The sequence below is a fragment of the Aphelocoma coerulescens genome, chromosome 2, assembly GCF_041296385.1.
Source record: "Aphelocoma coerulescens isolate FSJ_1873_10779 chromosome 2, UR_Acoe_1.0, whole genome shotgun sequence".
In the NCBI taxonomy this organism is placed as follows: Eukaryota; Metazoa; Chordata; class Aves; order Passeriformes; family Corvidae; genus Aphelocoma; species Aphelocoma coerulescens.
The window spans coordinates 1,335,183-1,351,836 of record NC_091015.1 but is presented as its reverse complement, the minus strand read 5'-3'; the positions used below and the strand labels follow the sequence as shown (position 1 = coordinate 1,351,836).

General features: G+C 52.3%; 1 protein-coding gene across 2 annotated transcripts in view; it reads right to left on the bottom strand.

The window, feature by feature from the left end:
* Nucleotides 1-14,069, bottom strand: part of PTH1R (parathyroid hormone 1 receptor) — a 204,713-nt gene extending 190,644 nt beyond the window's left edge. For both annotated transcript variants that reach the window (XM_069006208.1, XM_069006207.1), the window contains exons 1-2: nucleotides 14,006-14,069; nucleotides 13,230-13,672 (exon numbers count right to left, since the gene is read on the bottom strand). In XM_069006208.1, the coding sequence (XP_068862309.1) occupies nucleotides 13,230-13,304 (75 nt within the window). In that variant the 5' untranslated portion in view covers nucleotides 13,305-13,672; nucleotides 14,006-14,069. The remainder of the gene's footprint in view (nucleotides 1-13,229; nucleotides 13,673-14,005) is intronic.
* Nucleotides 14,070-16,654: the final 2,585 nt, after the last annotated feature.

Here is a 16,654-nt window from a genome sequence, read left to right as displayed (position 1 = left end):
AGATAAATCCCTGGATTCTGGATGGGTTTTTCCCCACTTTGGACATTTGATCTCATGGAATCATCAAGGTTGGAAAAGACCCCGTTAAATTTGGAGCCTGATATTTGGGAGAGCAAGGAAGGATAAAATTCCCAGCCTTGCTGTGGTGTCGGAGGGATTTTTATTGGCATAAAAATGGAATTACTGCACGTTTGGAGCGGGAATTGGAACCGTCCAGAAATCTTGGCGCAAATTCCACCAAATCCAGAGCTGTCCCAGCTCAGTCAACAGAGAGAGACAGACCCTGCTTGAGAGGGGGCTGCTCCCTGTCCAGGGGCTCTCCTGCTCCCCCGCCACAGTTGGGAAAATCCCGGCTCCCACTTTTCCAGAGGCTGTTGGGAGCAAGGTGTCGAGTGCTACTTGATGCTTCCTGCTGGTCCCGAGCCAGCTCTGCCTTCCCCAGGAAGGTTTCTTGGACACCCTGGGTGCCTCTGGATGACTCTGGGAAGGCCAAGGGATGAATGGAGCCTTCAGTGGCTCCATGGGAAGAGCTGGATCCCTCCCCAGGAGCTCCATGGACAAATTCCCACCACAGAGCCCAGGAGAGACCTGAGCATCCCCAGGAATCTCCTTCCCAGGGGATGAACCTGGAGCAAGGCACGAGGGAGTCTCTGCCTGGAAAAAATTCCAGCCAAGAGGAAACAGGAGCACGCGGAGGAGAAAGCAGCTTCCCAAATATCCTAATTATCCTAGTTGTCCTAATTGCCCTGGGAGATGCTCACACAGCTCCTTGGAATATCTCAGCTCACTTTGTCCAGGGACATCTCTGCATTCCCTAAAGAGCTCTGAGAAAGAACAGGGATGGATGGGATTTGGGAAGGAATTCCTGGTTGGGCTGGAATTCCCAGAGCAGCTGTGGCTGCCCCTGGGTCCCTGGCAGTGCCCAAGGCCAGGTTGGACATTGGGGCTTGGAGCAGCCTGGGATAATGGGAGGTGTCCCTGCCTTTGGGAATGGGATGAGCTTTGAGGTCCCTTCCAACCCAAACCATTCCAGGATTTTCCAGTTCCTTTCTCCTGAGGTTCTGACTGGGAATGTTCCCTTTTAGTCCCATCCAGGACGCATTTTTGGAATCTTTTTTAGTTTAGTTCTGGCCCAAACTGCAGCTCTTGCTCTTTCCAAAGGGGCATTTCCCAAATCTGACCAGGAAAACTCTGACATCCAAATCCCCCCTGCCGGGAACACCACAAACGCAACAAAACCCAAACCTCGCCTGGAACACGGAACAAATCCAGCTCATTCCTGAGGCATTTCCAGGAGAATCCCAATTCCTGTGCACACAAATCCCCACAGGAATTAAAATACGGATTTTGGGAATCTTTTCCATTTGCTCTGGCACTTCCCTCTACCCCACAGTGACCAACGGGGTAAGGTGGGAAAAAAACAGCAAAAGAGCTTTAAATTCCAGGAATTCCCCCCAAAATCTTTGACCATCTCCTTAGTGAACTGCTTCCAGAGGGGAAATTGCTGAGGGATACACGGGAAGGAGATTAATGGGATTTTCTTCCTCCTTTTCCCCTTTAAGGACACGGGGAATGTCGGGATTGTGGGTTCTCATTCCTTTCTCTGCTGTGTTTTACGAGTGGTTTTCCTCGGAGTCATTGATGGAGGGATACAAAATTCCCAACTCAAATTTCTGGAGATGAATTCCAGAGTGCCAGAATGAGGGGACAAAGAGGAAAACAAATCAAGGCAAGGGCTCAGCAGGCAGGTTAAAAACAGGGAGTCCTCTCCTCCCGGAATTCTGGAGCAGAGCCAGGAAATCCGTGGAAAGGGCTCGTTCCTTCCTTCCCTCCTTCCTTCCTTCCTTCCTCCCTCCCTTCCTTCCTTCCTTCCTTCCTTCCTTCCTTCCTTCCTTCCTTCCTTCCTTCCTTCCGTCCTTCTTTCCCTTTCCCTTTCCTTTCTCCCTCTCATTTTTTCCCTTTTCCCATCTCTTTCCCATCCGTTCCCAGCAGGATTCCCCCTGGAAGGCCGCAGCTCCTCTCCAGGAGCAGTGTGGTGTTCTGGCTCCAGCAATCCCTCAAACCACAGGTATCCAACCCCATCCCGATCCCTGGAATGCTGTTAATGTCCCAATTCACAGCCCCACGGCAGAGCCAGGACACTGCCGCCTCCCGTCCTCTCCTCTCTCCCTGCAGACCCCTCACTCTCCCTTTTCTTGGGAAGGGCGGTTCTGTTCCCAAAAAAACAGACAAGAGCTGCCAGCAGTGGCCGGGAGAGGAGGATGGGATGGGATGGGATGGGATGGGATGGGATGGGATGGGATGGGATGGGATGGGATGGGATGGGATGGGATGGGATGGGATGGGATTGGGATGCTCGGACAACAAGGGCGGCTCTGTGGGGGCACAGGAGCCCACAGGGAATGCTCCGCATGCTCCTGCTCCAGCGGGCACATCCAGGATATCCCTCATATCCCAGCTCCCGACAAGCAGCTCCAGCATTCCTCCTCATCTCCTCAATCCAACCCTCAGCTCCGGCATTCCCTCATCTCCTCACTCCAGCCGGTCAATTCCAGCATTCCCTCATCTCCTCCTCCATCCAGGCAGCTCCAGAATTCCCTCCTCTCCTCATTGCTGGGAATGAAGCAGAGATGCTGGAGGGGGCGCTGCTCCCCTGGAGCTGGGGGAAGTCCCGGGATAAGGCAGGAGAGGAGAAAAGCTGGATTGGCTTTGAATGGTGGGAAGGAGGAGGAAAATGCCAGGAGTGAAAAACCCAGCTGTGACCCATCGGGAGAAGCCAAATCCAGCACCCAAATAAATCCAAGCCTGGAGCACATTGCAGTGCAGTATCCATGCATATTCCTGCAGGAATAGCGACATTCCTGCACTCCAGGGATCCAGGGGGTGGTGGCCAATCCTTGGGATCTTCACCATGGATGTTCCCTCAGTGACCAAGGGCTCTCCTGCAGATTAGGCCCAGGCTCAAAGGGAGTTCCCAGATCCAGCAATCCCGGCCTTCCTGGGAGGAGCAGAGCCAGAGAAATTCCAGCAATTTTCCTCAGAGCTAAGGAATATCCCGCTCTATGTCTGCTCCCAGCCCCGTTCCCGGGTTTAGTGCAGGGATGGGCCCAGGGATCTCCTGGGATGCTGCAATCCCCGGAGTCCTCACAGCCACATGGATAAATCCCGGCAATGAAGTGATTAAATCATGGAATTACAGGATAATCTGCATTGGAAGGGACATTGAAAGGCCACCTTATCCATCCCCTCTGGAATGAGCAGGGACATCCTCAGCCACAGGGCCTTAGTGGCCCTCAAAGTGGCAGAGATTCCCAAAATCCCACAAATCGCAGTTCACGGATCATTTGTCCCCTTCTAGGTGGGAATTCCCAATATCTGCTGGCATCACAGGAGGGATGGGAGGGATGGGATTCACCTCCGTGGGAGCAGGAATAGGAAAACTGGGAAGTGGAAGGACATGGGAATGTCCCTGCTCCCGCCTCTGCTCAGCCATCCAGGGGGTGACAGCTGGGTCACCCTGGGGCTTTGTTGTCCTTATCAGAGCCCTTATCAGAGCCCTTATCAGTGTCCAGGTGCTGAGTCAGGGGAGCCGGCAGTGCCTGCATTATCCCACATGGAGATTCTCCCTGTGATCCCATTCCCTGGCACAGCCCCAGCTCCTCCCCTGGATCCCAAACAAGGGAATTCTGCTGCTTTTCCACCACCTGAGCTCCGTCCCCTCCCCTTTTCCAGCAGCCTGAGTCAGCTCCAGCTGGCGGCACAGAAAATTGGGAATACACAGCACAGCGCTCTGATTTCCTGCTTCCAAACCTCCGAAATCCATGGGAAAAGTGCCTAAAATTCAATTTATTGATCACAAGGATTTTGCCAATGATACTGAGGCAAAATCAGGACAATTTTGGGGAGCAGAGAAGGAAAAAATTCATTTCCTGAACAATCTGCTTTAAATACTGGGACTAAATTTGCCCAAAGCTCAGAGATGGTTTGGAAGCCCCTAAAAACAGCCCCAAATCCACAACAGGATCCAGCCCTGTCCTGGGGTTTGGAAAATCCCCGCTTCCAGTGTGTCCATCCTCCTTCCCCCCGGCACCAGGGCCAGGAGCAGGAGGGGCATTTCTGCCTCGCTGAGCCCCCGAACTGCTCTGCTGAAATCATTCCAAGGTTTTCATTGCCCAGGGCGGGGAGGCACCAATGGAGCTGCTGGAATCACCAGGGGTTGGAGATGTGGATGGAAAACTGGGATCTCTCCGTTTGGAGAAGCCTCTCCCTTCCCAGAAAACTCACTCCATTTGCAGAATCCCTTCCCATCCAACTCTCTCCATTTGGAGAATCCTCTCTGTTCCCACCCAACTCAGACCTCTCCATTTGGAGAATTCTCTCCTTTCCCATCAAACTTTCTCCCTGTGGAGAATTCTCTCTGTTCCCATCCAACTGTCTAAATTTGGAGGATCCCTTCCCTTCCCATCCAGCTCTCTCCATTTGGAGAATCCTCTCTGTTCCATCCATCTTGGATCTCTCCCATTTGGAGAATCCCTTCCCATCCAACCCTCTCCATTTGGAGAATTCTCTCTGTTCTCATCCAACTCAGATCTCTCCATTTGGAGAATCCTCTCTGTTCCATCCATCTTGGATCTCTCCCATTTGGAGAATCCCTTCCCATCCAACCCTCTCCATTTGGAGAATTCTCTCTGTTCCCATCCAACTTGGGTCTCTCTCATTTGGAGAATCCCTTCCCATCCAACTCTCTCCCATTTGGAGAATTCTCTCTGTTCTCATCCAACTCAGATCTCTCCATTTGGAGAATCCTCTCTGTTCCATCCATCTTGGATCTCTCCCATTTGGAGAATCCCTTCCCTTCCCATCCAACACTCTCCATCTGGAGAATCCTCTCTGTTCCCATCACCCTCTCTCCACTGAGAGAATCCTCTCCTTTCCCATTGCTCCGGAATGATTCCGAGCCATGCAGGGACACCCTTGCACTCCCTTGGATACACAAACACATCCCAGTTTTGCACCCAGTTCCATGGGTTTGTACGGCTGAGGGAAAAACACCCGGAGACCCACCCAGTCCTGGCCCTATCCTGCCTTATCCCAATCCAGTGGTTGTCCTGGATAAACAGTCCTGGGAAATCAGCACGAGGGAAAATCAGCCACGTCTGTGTTATCCTGGAAGGGTTTGGGCTGGAAGGGACCTTAAAATGGGAATAATTTTATGGGATCATCCCATTCCCACCCCTGCCATGGGCAGGGACAACTCCCACTGTCCCAGGCTGCTCCAAGCCCTGTCCAGCCTGGCCTTAGACACTCCCAGGGATCCCAGCTGCTCTGGGAATTCCCTCCCAGCCAGGAATTCCTTCCTGATATCCCATCCATCCCTCACCTTTTCCAGTACAAAAGCCATTATCTATCCATATATAAAGACCCTGGAAGTCCCACCTCCATCAGCTCCCTCCCACTTTTATTTTCGGGATCATTTCCTGTGTTTTCATCGAGCGGAGTCAGATTGCAACCCACAAAATAAAAGCTCCTTGTAATGGATATTGATCCGAGTCTCGGAATAAACCCGGGACAAGGAGGTCTCGTCCTTGCTCAAAGCCACTTCAGCTCGGATTCCTCCATGTCCAAGAGGAAACATGGATTGGGATGTAGGAACGGAGAAAGAAGTCAAGATGACATTGAGGCGAGCCAGGGGGTCAGGCAATAAAAGCAGGATAGATGGAAAGAAGGTGGAAATCAATCCCGATTTTTCAGTGAATTTGGGAATTTGCTTTGTGTCTTTGAAAAACAAAAGACGCCTGAATAGTGAGATGAGCTTTAAGGTCCCTTCCAAGCCAATCCATCCTGGAATTCTGGGATTCTAAGGAAGCCAGTTAGGCCCTAGGCTCTTTGATAGGCATTGCCTAAGGAGCTTTAACGCAGAAAATGAATTAATTAGTTAATTAATGACTCCATGGTTTCCTAATCCTGAGCATTCCCTGGAGCCCCAGGCCCCGTTGTATCCCTAAATTAAGTGTGTTCCAGACCATTCCCAGGTTTTGGGGTTATGGAAAATGAAGTATCATGGGCTGGGTGGGAGTGAAGCTGAGGATGAGCCGGAGCCAGCTTTTCCTTCAGGAAAATTCCATGTGCCCACACGGATCAGGCAGGATTCAGCTCCGTGTCCATTCCCAAAATGGTGATTCTTTGTCCCCAGAATTGTGACAGAAGGGTCAAAGGCAGGGACAGAAATGATGGAGCGGGGCCTCATCCCAATGGAGATGGAACACGGGAATGGTGAAGGGAATGGGAACAAAACCAGGCTCAAAGGGAGTTCCCAGATCCAGCAATCCTGGCCTTCCTGGGAGGAGCAGAGCCAGAGAAATTCCAGCAATTTTCCTCAGAGCTAAGGAATATCCCGCTCTATGTCTGCTCCCAGCCCCGTTCCCGGGTTTAGTGCAGGGATGGGCCCAGGGATCTCCTGGGATGCTGCAATCCCCAGAGTCCTCACAGCCACATGGATAAATCCCGGCAATGAAGTGATTAAATCATGGAATTACAGGATAATCTGCATTGGAAGGGACATTGAAAGGCCACCTTATCCATCCCCTCTGGAATGAGCAGGGACATCCTCAGCCACAGGGCCTTAGTGGCCCTCAAAGTGGCAGAGATTCCCAAAATCCCACAAATCGCAGTTCACGGATCATTTGTCCCCTTCTAGGTGGGAATTCCCAATATCTGTTGCTCCTCACAAAGTGCTCATCCCTAAATCCATGAAAAGCACGAGCTGAGTTTGGGGTCTTTGGTTAGAACCCAGAAAAAAAATGAAATAAAAAAACCCCAAAAACCCCGAATCCCATTTGAGTCCTGTGGCAAAATTCAGGGAAGGGACGAGGAGGTTTCCTAAGGACACCCAAACATCCAATCCTGCCTTTCCAGATCCAGCTGGGGCTGCCTTTCCAGAGGAACACCCGGGAATTCTCGGAGGGAGGGGGAGGGAGGCTGGAGCCGAGATAACATCGGGAGCCCGGATCAGCACCGGGGCTGGAAACCAGATAAGGAGCCTGGGCTGCTGAGCCAGCAATTCCTGACCCCTTCCCTGCCCCAGCCACGGATCCTGGAATCTTTTCCCAGAGGCCAGGATTCCTTTGGATGAGTTTTTCTGGCAGAAGTTTGAACCCTCAGATTTGTGGCAGGATCCCATCAATCCAGAATATTCCTGGCTTGAAAATCGAATTTCTGGGATTGAATCCCTCCGAAGGAAAAGGAAAACCCTAAAACACGGAGCCCCTCTAATCCCTGGCAAGAGCCAGCCTGGCCTCAGCAGGAATAAAGGGATTCATGCCAAGCCAGGGCCATTCCCAGTTTGGGAATTTTCTTCCCAAGGCCCAGGATCATGGATCTGATAAAGTCTAAACTTTAAGCCAGGCTGAGCCTGTCGAGTTCTTCCTTTAGGTCCTTAAAGGAGCAGCTTTTCCTTGATTTTTTTTTCTTTTTAATTTTAATCGGAATTGTTCCTGATTTCCCTTCCAGCAGGAGCTGAGCGGAAGCACAAACCCCTCTTGGCCCGCCCTTTTCCGGAGAAACAGCGCATCCCAAAGAATGGGGGAACCCTGCTGGCTTCTCCCTTCGATCCACAGGGAGTTTGGAGGGATTGGGACTCCAAAGGATCCCGGTGACATCCATGGGCTCAGAGAGTCCAGCTTTATCCCGGTGTGGGATGAGGATGGAGCAGCTCAGCTCAGCAAGGAGGGTTTAAGTCGGGAGCATCCCCAGTGGAGCTTTGCTATTCCCTCCTCCGGGTTTTTAGGCACAGAGAAATCCTGGGATTGCAGGGTTTAGCCAGAGCCAAAGCTCTGCCATGGACTCCATGGAAAAGGATCATAAAATTACAGAATTCCAGAATGATTTGGGTTGGAGGGACCTTAAATCTCATCCTGCCATGGCCAGGGCTGCTCCCACCATTCCAGGTTGCTCCAAGCCCCATCCAACGGCCTTGGACATTCCCGGCCCTGTATCCCGGTATCCCAGGACAGGTTTCCCGCTCACCCCACAGCCATAAAATCTGGGATTTCAGGGTGACCAGAGTGGCCTTGGTGTCCCAAATCCATCTGTAAACAGGGCCTGATTCCAGCGGGATTGGCTCAAGGAGCTGCATTTTCCAACAGATGGGAATCCTCCAGCGGGACAATCCCGGGAAGAGCTCTGGGATGTCCCTCCCATCCTCACCTTCCGAAGGGACTCGGGTTGTCCTCGGTGGCTCCAGCTGTCCCCGCCTGGGGAATCCCTGCAGGCACAGCCACGCTCCAGCCGGGATAATCCCGCTGATCCCAAAAAACCGCTCCGGGATATTTCTGGGAGCACGCCAACCAAACAACAACTGCGGGACCCAGCCCCGGCTCTCACCTCCTGCAGCCCCGACCCCTCCATGGGCTCAGCTCTGCTCCCGCTTTTCCTCTTCCTAATTTTCCTGGCTGCTGTGGGCTGAGCTGCCAGGCCGGGCTCTTCCCGGCCCTGGGCTTTGTTGGCTTTCCCTTCGCCCCTGGAAAGGTTCAGATCCAGGGATATCGGCTGTTCCCGAGTCCAGTCACAGCGGGAATATGCCTCAGAAATCCGGGAGCAGGGATGGGCTCCTTCCCAAGGGTGTGCCCAGGAAAGGGCATTTCCCGATGTTTGGGGCCTGTCTCAGCTTAATGAACTTGGGATTTGTGGGATTTCTACACAGGACCAGTTTCTATTTTTATTTTTTATTTTTTTTATTATTATTATTATTTATTATTATTGTTATTATTATTATTAAATTATTTTTATTTTATTTCATTTTATTTTTATTTAATTTTCACTTTTAAATTTCTTTCTGTTGTTATTTTAGTTTTATTTACTATTTTTTAAATTTTTTTATTATTATTTTTTAATTCTTTTCATTTCTTTTTATTATTTTTACTTTTATTCTTTTCGTTCTTTTCATTTTCATTTTTATTCCTATTCTTTTTATTCTGAGTTGCATTCCGAGGACGAATATTATCCTCCCTTCCCTCCAACTTCAAATCATTCCCTTTTCCCAATCCATGGAGAGCTGCGGGATTGATCCGAGCAACAAGGAACGAGTCCAAGAGGAAAACCCCATCCAGCACCTCCTTAATCCGAACATTCCCCAACAGCGCGGAATTCCAGACTGCTTTGCCTTGGAAGGGACCTCAAGGATCATCCCATTCCAACCCCGACACCTCCCACTATCCCAGGCTGCTCCAAGCCCCATCCAAGCCACCCGTGGGCATTCCAGGGATCCAGGGCTGGATGCAGCTCCCTCAGGAATTTTCTCCAGGTCCCTGTGTGCTGGAAAGGATTCCCAGTCCCCCAAAGATGGGGGTTGGAATCTTTGGGAGCATCACAAAAGCAGAGGGAGGTTCAGCATCACCCAAACGACCTGAGCGGGGCCAAGGCTGGAATTCCAGGCAGCAAAAAGTGGGAATGGTCCCGTCTCCCACCCGTTCCCTTCCCACATGGATCTGCTTCCCTCCTCCCTGAGCTCAGCCGGCTCAGCCTGGGAGCTGCTTCCCAAAATCGGGCTGTTCTGGTCCCAAGCCCTGCAGGAGGCTGCTGTACTATAATCATTGTTAATAATTAATTAATTGATTGATTAATTAGTTATTTTCCTCCAGTAACAGCCAGGCTGGGATTTTCCCGGCTGAGCAAGAGAAGGGAAAAAAGGGAAAGCAAAAAGTGCTGGAGGAGCCAACCTTGGAGATTTCCATTCCATGAATCCCAGGATTAGGTTGGAAAGATCTTTCAGATCCCAAAATCCAACCATTTATGACCCGGGGAGGATTTTCCTCCACCAGCACCTCCCAGATAAAATCAGCATTCCCACATTTTCCCTTCTCCCGAGCTCTGCTGCAGTCGGATCCCACTTTTACAGCTCCTTTTGCCACAAACTCTCCTCAGAGCCATCCTCGCACAGCTCCCCTCCTTAGGCCGGTCTGAATTCCTTAATCCTGGGACTAAAGGGCAGAATCATCCCGAATTTCCACCCTCACCCTGCCGGATTCTGGGCACAGAGCGCTCGACCCACTGAAATTCCACCCATTGTTCAGGCAGGTCTTCCTGGGCTATTCCAGGGAATTTCTACTCCGGGGAAATGCTGGGAAGGTTTCTCCGGATTGTCAGGAGAGCTGGAGCAAAGCCGAGCCTTTCCCAGGTCTTTCCCCCACCTCAAACATCCCTAAAAGCCCAGGACTGGGAAGCTGATCCCGCATGGATTTGAGCCACGGGGAGGGGGGCCTTGTTTTCCCCACTTGTCTCTCCTTCCCAGGGATTTTTGCCGGTGCTGGATTCCTCGCGGTGGGAACGCAGGGACACCCAGCACGGCCGCTGCAGAGGAGGGATCCAACTCCCAGTCCTGCCAATCCCGGCGTATCCCAGGGCTGGGAACTGTTTTCCCATCCCTGCTCCTGTGCCATTCCCTCCCAAAGCGCCTCTGGAGCGAACCTTGCTGGAATAACGGGAATATCGGGAATGACGGCGCCGGATTCGGGACTCTCCGTGCTCTGCCCCATCCCAGCATCACTGCGGAGATCCCGGGAATCAGGGCCCGCATTCCCAAGACTCCCGGCTCAGCCGGGAATTGTGCCCTGGAGCGGGATCCTCCCGACTCCAAGCCCAGAGCTGATCCTGGCTCTGCTCTGCCCGGGGGAAAACTCGGCACCACTTAAGCTCAGCCCAGAGCCCGAATTAAATCCCTGCATCCCCATCCTGCTGCTGTTCCCATGGATTTTTCCTTGTTGCTCCCGGGACAGGGACAAATTCCAGCAGCAAATCCCTCAGAGGCACCGAGCGAATATCAGAGATATTTATGAGCCTTTAATAAAGAATAACAAAATATTTCTTAAGAAATAATATCGAATATTTTATCATAAATAAAAATGAAGTGTTTTTGTCATAAATAGTAACGGTTTTTATAACAAATACAAACGTATTTTATAATAAATCCACCAAATCCTCTCCCTGCCGACCACCCTCAATCCCACTCCCGCTTCCCAAAGCCCGTTTAAAAATCAAATTCTTGGAAAAAGAAGCAACAACTCCAAGGAAAACCAGGCTCAAGGCAGTTCCTGGACGGGGGGTGGCAAGGGGGGGCCTTATCCCGCCTGAGGAGGGACACTCGGGATCCCTGCAGCTCCCGGATGGTCAGGATGGATTTAGGAACCCTCTGGAAATCCCTTCTGCTGTCGAGAGCGCTTGGAAAAGCAAGGGGAGTGTCTGAAACGGGAATTTAAGCCTGGCCTAACTAAACTGAGCAGGGTTTGGAGCAGCAAGAGCTGAAATCAGCAAAAATCCGAGTTGGGAAAGACCCACAGGATCAGCAAATGCACTTCCAGGAGGGGCTGCTGGAAAACTCCCGAGCTTTCCCAGCCCATTTCCTGGATTTCTCAGCCCTCTGGGATTCTGGAAGAGCTGTTCCCAGCTTTTGCCCAGGTCCAGTTCGCCCTGAGCCAGCCCAGGGATGGAGTATCCAAAAGAAACCCCACTGGGAATTCAAGACAGCTGACACTGGATGCACTGGGAGAGGGGAGTGAGGAATGGGAATGGGAATGGGAATGGGAATGGGAATGGGAATGGGAAGGGGAAGGGGAAGGGGAATGGGAAGAGGAGGTGCAGCCTTGCCTGGATTTTCTGCAACCTGAAATTCCCCCAACTCCAGCCTGGCTGGTTCCCAATCCTGATTTTCCCAGCCCCAAAGCAGCAGGAATTGCAGGAATTCTGGAGCAGGTGCTGCAGGACCTGGATACAGCCCCAAAGCCAGGAGATGCTGATCCAGCCCTGGAATCTGGGAAAAACCTCATCCATCCCTGAAATCCCAACAGATCTCCAAGGGTTCCCCTGATTTCCCCAATTTCCCTTGCAGTTTAGGAGGTTTCTCCATACGTTTCACATGGATGGACTGGACAGGGATAGTTTTCCAAGGGGCTGCTCCTTCCCATTTATCAAGGAGATGTTTCCCACTGGAAAAGTTGGAAAATCCCAGCCCTGCACAAGATTCCAAACTCTCCCAACCAAATCCAGGGATAAGGCCCGGGCTGGTAGATCCTGGAGGGTCAGTAAGGACCTGACTGGAGCCAGGATGATCCCGATCCCAATCCCAATCCCACCTCCGTCTCCATCCCTCCGAGAGAGCAGATCCCACTTTCCATGGGGGTCCTGCTCCTTCCTGGGCTGGAAAACGCTGGGAAATGGGAGCAGGAGCGAGGATTCCAGGGATGGGGAAAGCCGGGAGAGCTCCTGTCACAGCAGAATTCCAGCACTGGCTCCGTATCCAGAGCCTGATTCCCGAGGAAATGTCCCTTCCCTGCTTCCCGAGGGCTTTGGAGCTGCAGATCTTAAACCGTTCCCAGCATCGAGGCAGTTGGGATGGATTTATCCCGGTTTTCCAGCCTTGGAAAGCCTGGTGTGTGCAGGAAGGGGTGGGAAGTGCCAAGGAGCAAAGGGTTCCTACAACTTCCCTGCTCTTCCCGAATTTAATTCCAAAGGGAAAGGCTCAGTTTCTCTGGGATTGGGGAGATTTGCACGATAAGGAGATTAATTGGGAATAGAATTGTCTTGGAGGGGGCGGAGAAGAAGGGAAGGGAAAGGGGGAAGGAAGAGGGAGAAGGGAATGGGAAGGGAAGAAGGGAAGAAGGGAAAAGGAAGGAGAAGAGGAAGGGAAAGGAAAGGGGGGAAAGGGAAGGGAAAGAGGAAGGGAAAGGGAAGAGCAAAAGGGAAGGAAAAGGAAGAAACGGAAAGGAAAAACGAAAGGAAAAAAAAATGAAAGGAAAAGGGAAAAAATGAAAAGAAAAGGAATAGGGGAAAAGAGGGAAGAAAAAGAGAAAAATGAAAGAGAAATTTAAAAAAAATTTAAAAGCAGAAGAAAAAATTTTAAAGGGAGAAGAAAAGGAAAAAAAAAGAGAGAAAAAGAAGGAAAGTCGTCCTTTCTCCATAGGCAGATCCCCAAATCCTCCCCAGGCGCTGTCCCGGATCCCTGTCAAACCTCACGCGCTCCCGGCCGGAGCTTTCCCAGCCATCCCAAGCCTTGGGAAGCACAGACATTTTCACTCCAGCGGCTGCAGCCCCCGGAGCCCTCCTGCCCTCCCGATCCTCCAGCGGATCCCAAAAACCCCGGACGACTTTTTAATCCTTCGTCCCGTCCAGTATCCCTCCCGGCGGCAGGGAAAACCGGGAAAAGCGCGGCGGGGGCGGGGGGGGAAAGCGGGACTCACCAGCGCGTAGACGGAGCTGAGCACGGAGCAGCAGAGGATCAATCCCAGGCTGTGATACACCAGATATGATCCCATATCCAAGGGGCTGCTTCCAGCATCCAGCCTCGCGCCGGGAAGCGGGAGGAGGCGAGCTCGGAATTCCAGCGGCGCGGGTTTCTCCTTGTCCTTCCTGCCGTGCCCCCCAGCGCTGCGGGATCCGCGGGCTCGCTCGTGGGGCTGCCCAGTTTTCAGCCAGAAAGGCGCATGACGAGGAACCCCGGCGCTTTTCCTCGTTTTCTCATGGCTGGAGTGGCGGGCAGCTCCCAAAATTCCGCCGCGGAGCCCATGGGAAGAGGCAGCGGAGCCGCTCAGCGCCGCAGCTCCCGGTGCCGCTGGATCATCTGGGAGCGAGCTGGGGAAATCACATCCATATGGGCCCGGGTGCGCCTCGGGATCCCGATTTTCTGCGGCTCCGGGAAGTTCAAATCATTTCTTTGTCAAACGCAAACACGGAGAGGCAGCGGGAGAGGGAGGGAAGGAGGGAAGGAGGGAGGGAAGGAGGGAGGGAGCAGGGAGAGGGCTGGAAGGGGTGGGAGATGCGAGAGGGAGGGAGGGGGAACTTTAACCCCCGCTTTATTTTTAGCCGCAGTAATTTTATCTTTTCGCTTTCCGAGGGGGAGAGGGGAAGGGGGAAAAAAAAAAAACAACCCCCAAACTCTCCCCTCGCCTCGTCCCTTTTATTTTTGGGATTTGGTTTGGTTTGGGAGGGTTTTGGGGGGGGGTTGTGTTTTTTGTACCTCGCCTCCTCGCTCCCGCACGCAAACAAATCCCAAAGTTCCAAAAAGCCCCAAAAGTTGGGAATATTTTCGCTCCGCGATCCCCTTCGGGCCAGCGGCGGCGCTCGGGGGGGGTTTTGCTTGGCTGTCCCGAGAGTTCTGCCAGCCTGGAGAGGGAAGGGAATTCTCCCGATTCGGGGAGAGATCGGGAATTTTTGGGCTTCTCTCTCCCTCCCTGCCTCCAAGGAGCCGCAGTTTGGAAAAGCCGATTGCAAACGTGAGGCTGAGAATTCCCTGCCCCTCCTTCCACCCCTTTCCCGTCCTTTATTTTAGGGGGTTTGGAGGTTTTTTGATTTCCCCCCCCCCCCCCCCCCCCTTTTTTGCCCTCACTCCGAAATTCTCTGAAATCCTCGGGATCTGGGGTTATTTTGATTTTGATTTGGGGATTTTTTTTTTTTAATTTTTTTTTTTTCCACCCACAGAGATCCCAGGATCCCTGAAAGCCGGGAAAAGGGGGTTTGGCACTGCCGGGATTCACCCCCACCCCGATCCCATCCCGCTGCTCCCCCCTTCTCCCAGCCTGGATTTCTCCAGCATTCCCAACTTCCAGAGCCGGGATATCCCAGCTCAGCCGGGGGAGTTTTCATTCATAAAACTCCGCCGGGAAAAAAAAAAAAAAAAAAAAAACTAAAAAATTCCAACCCACCAGAGCGAGCTGAGGGGGGATTATTTGGGAATTGCGGCGGGATCCAGCATTCCCTCCTCATTTTTCCATGCAGGGAGGAGCAGCGGGGCTGGGAAAGGGTTACAGACCCTGCCGGGGATGCACCACGCGGGCAACCAGCGGCGCCGGGCTCGGGGCTGACTCACTCGGCCTTAAAAATCGCACTCGGAGGGGTTTTGCCCTCCTTTTTCCTCCTCTTTCCCCCCCCTTTATCTCCCCCTTTCCTCGCGGATATTTAGGAGCCGAAGGGCAGCGAGGAGCGAAAAATTCCAACTTTCTCCTCTCTGAGGGAGCAGGCGGGAAAAACATCAATTTTTCTGGGTTATTTTTTGGAGTGCAGGGGGAAAAAAGAAGAAGCGGGAGAGAGAGAGAGAAAAAGAAACCCCAAACTCTCCGCTTGCTCGGGTTGGGTTTTTTTTTTTAATTCCCGTTTTTTTTTCCCAGCTCCATGGCCGTGAATGGGAGCCTTGAGCTGGGTTTATGAAAGGCTCTTTCCAGGAGAAGGTAGAGCCGGGCTTCCTGAGAGAGGGAGAGAGGGAAGGGATGAAAAAGGGCCGCTCTTGATGGGATCGCCGCCTCCTCCTCTGCCTCCGCCTCCTGCTCCGCCTTTCCCGAGCCCTGGAATCCCAAAGGATCTCCCCGGCTGCGGGGGGAGCACGCAGGGATAACCCCCCCCTTCCCGATTGGGATGGCAGCGACTGCAGCCCCCGGCTTGGGAATGAAGGGGTCAGGCCTGAATTTGTCCCATCCCATCCCATCCCATCCCATCCCATCCCATCCCATCCCATCCCATTCTATCCAATCCCATTCCATCCCATCCCATCCCATCCCATCCCATCCCATCCCATCCCATCCCATCCCATCCCATCCCATCCCATCCCATCCCATCCCATCCCATCCCATGCCACCCTGTCCCATCCCGTTCTATCCAATCCCATTCCATCCCGTCCTGTTCCATCCCATCCCACCCCACCCCACCCCACCCCACCCCACCCCACCCCATCCCATCCTAATCCCATCCCATCCCATCCCATCCCATCCCATCCCATCCCATCCCATCCCATCAGTCCTATCCCATCAATCCCATCCCATCAATCTCATCCCATCAATCCCATTCCATCCCATTGATCCCATCCCATCCCATTGATCCCATCCCACCCCATCCCCCCCTGGAGAGCAGGATTGGGATGGAGGATGCTGCGGGACAGGGATTTCAGAGCACGGGCCCCACACTCCTCCCTCCCCGTTCCCATTGCAGCCGGATCCCAAATCTGCTTTTCCAGCAGCAATCCCAAAGTTTTTTATTCGGGAGGGCGAGGAAGGTTGAGAGGGATTCTTTGGGAATTTCCGGGCAGGTATTCCCACCTCTGCCGGGGTTTTTATGGGATCTGGCTGCTTTTCCCCCTGAGGGGGCCTGGGGTTGGGGAAATCCTTCCCGGGGATTCCCAGGATCTGGGTGGGTTTAGAGATGGAGCAAATCCAGACTCGGGGATCCCCAGGCCTTCGGAAAAGGAGGGGAAAAGTCCACTGCAGCATTCCTCGGAGAGAGGGGAAAAGCAGGGGAAATCTCATTTATAGGTTTATCGATATAAAAATGAGGATTTTATAGGGGCCTTTTCTAGGGATTCCACTGGCAGGAGGGGATGGGAATAAACCAGGATCTGGGATGGGAATAAACCGGGATCTGGGATGGGAATAAATCGGGATCTGAGAAGGTTTGGGAATGGCCACATCCAGGTTTTGGTGCTCCATCCGTATCCGGTCCCTTGTGGCCAGGGGCTGATCCAGGGATTTCCCTGATCCAATTTAATTTCTATTTATTTCCTTATTTTTAAGGAAAAAGGGATTTAAAATATTTCCTTAATTTTTACTATTTAGATACATTCTATTATTTGTCATTTATTTCTTCCTAATTTATTTCTTTCTAATTGATTTCCTTCTGATTG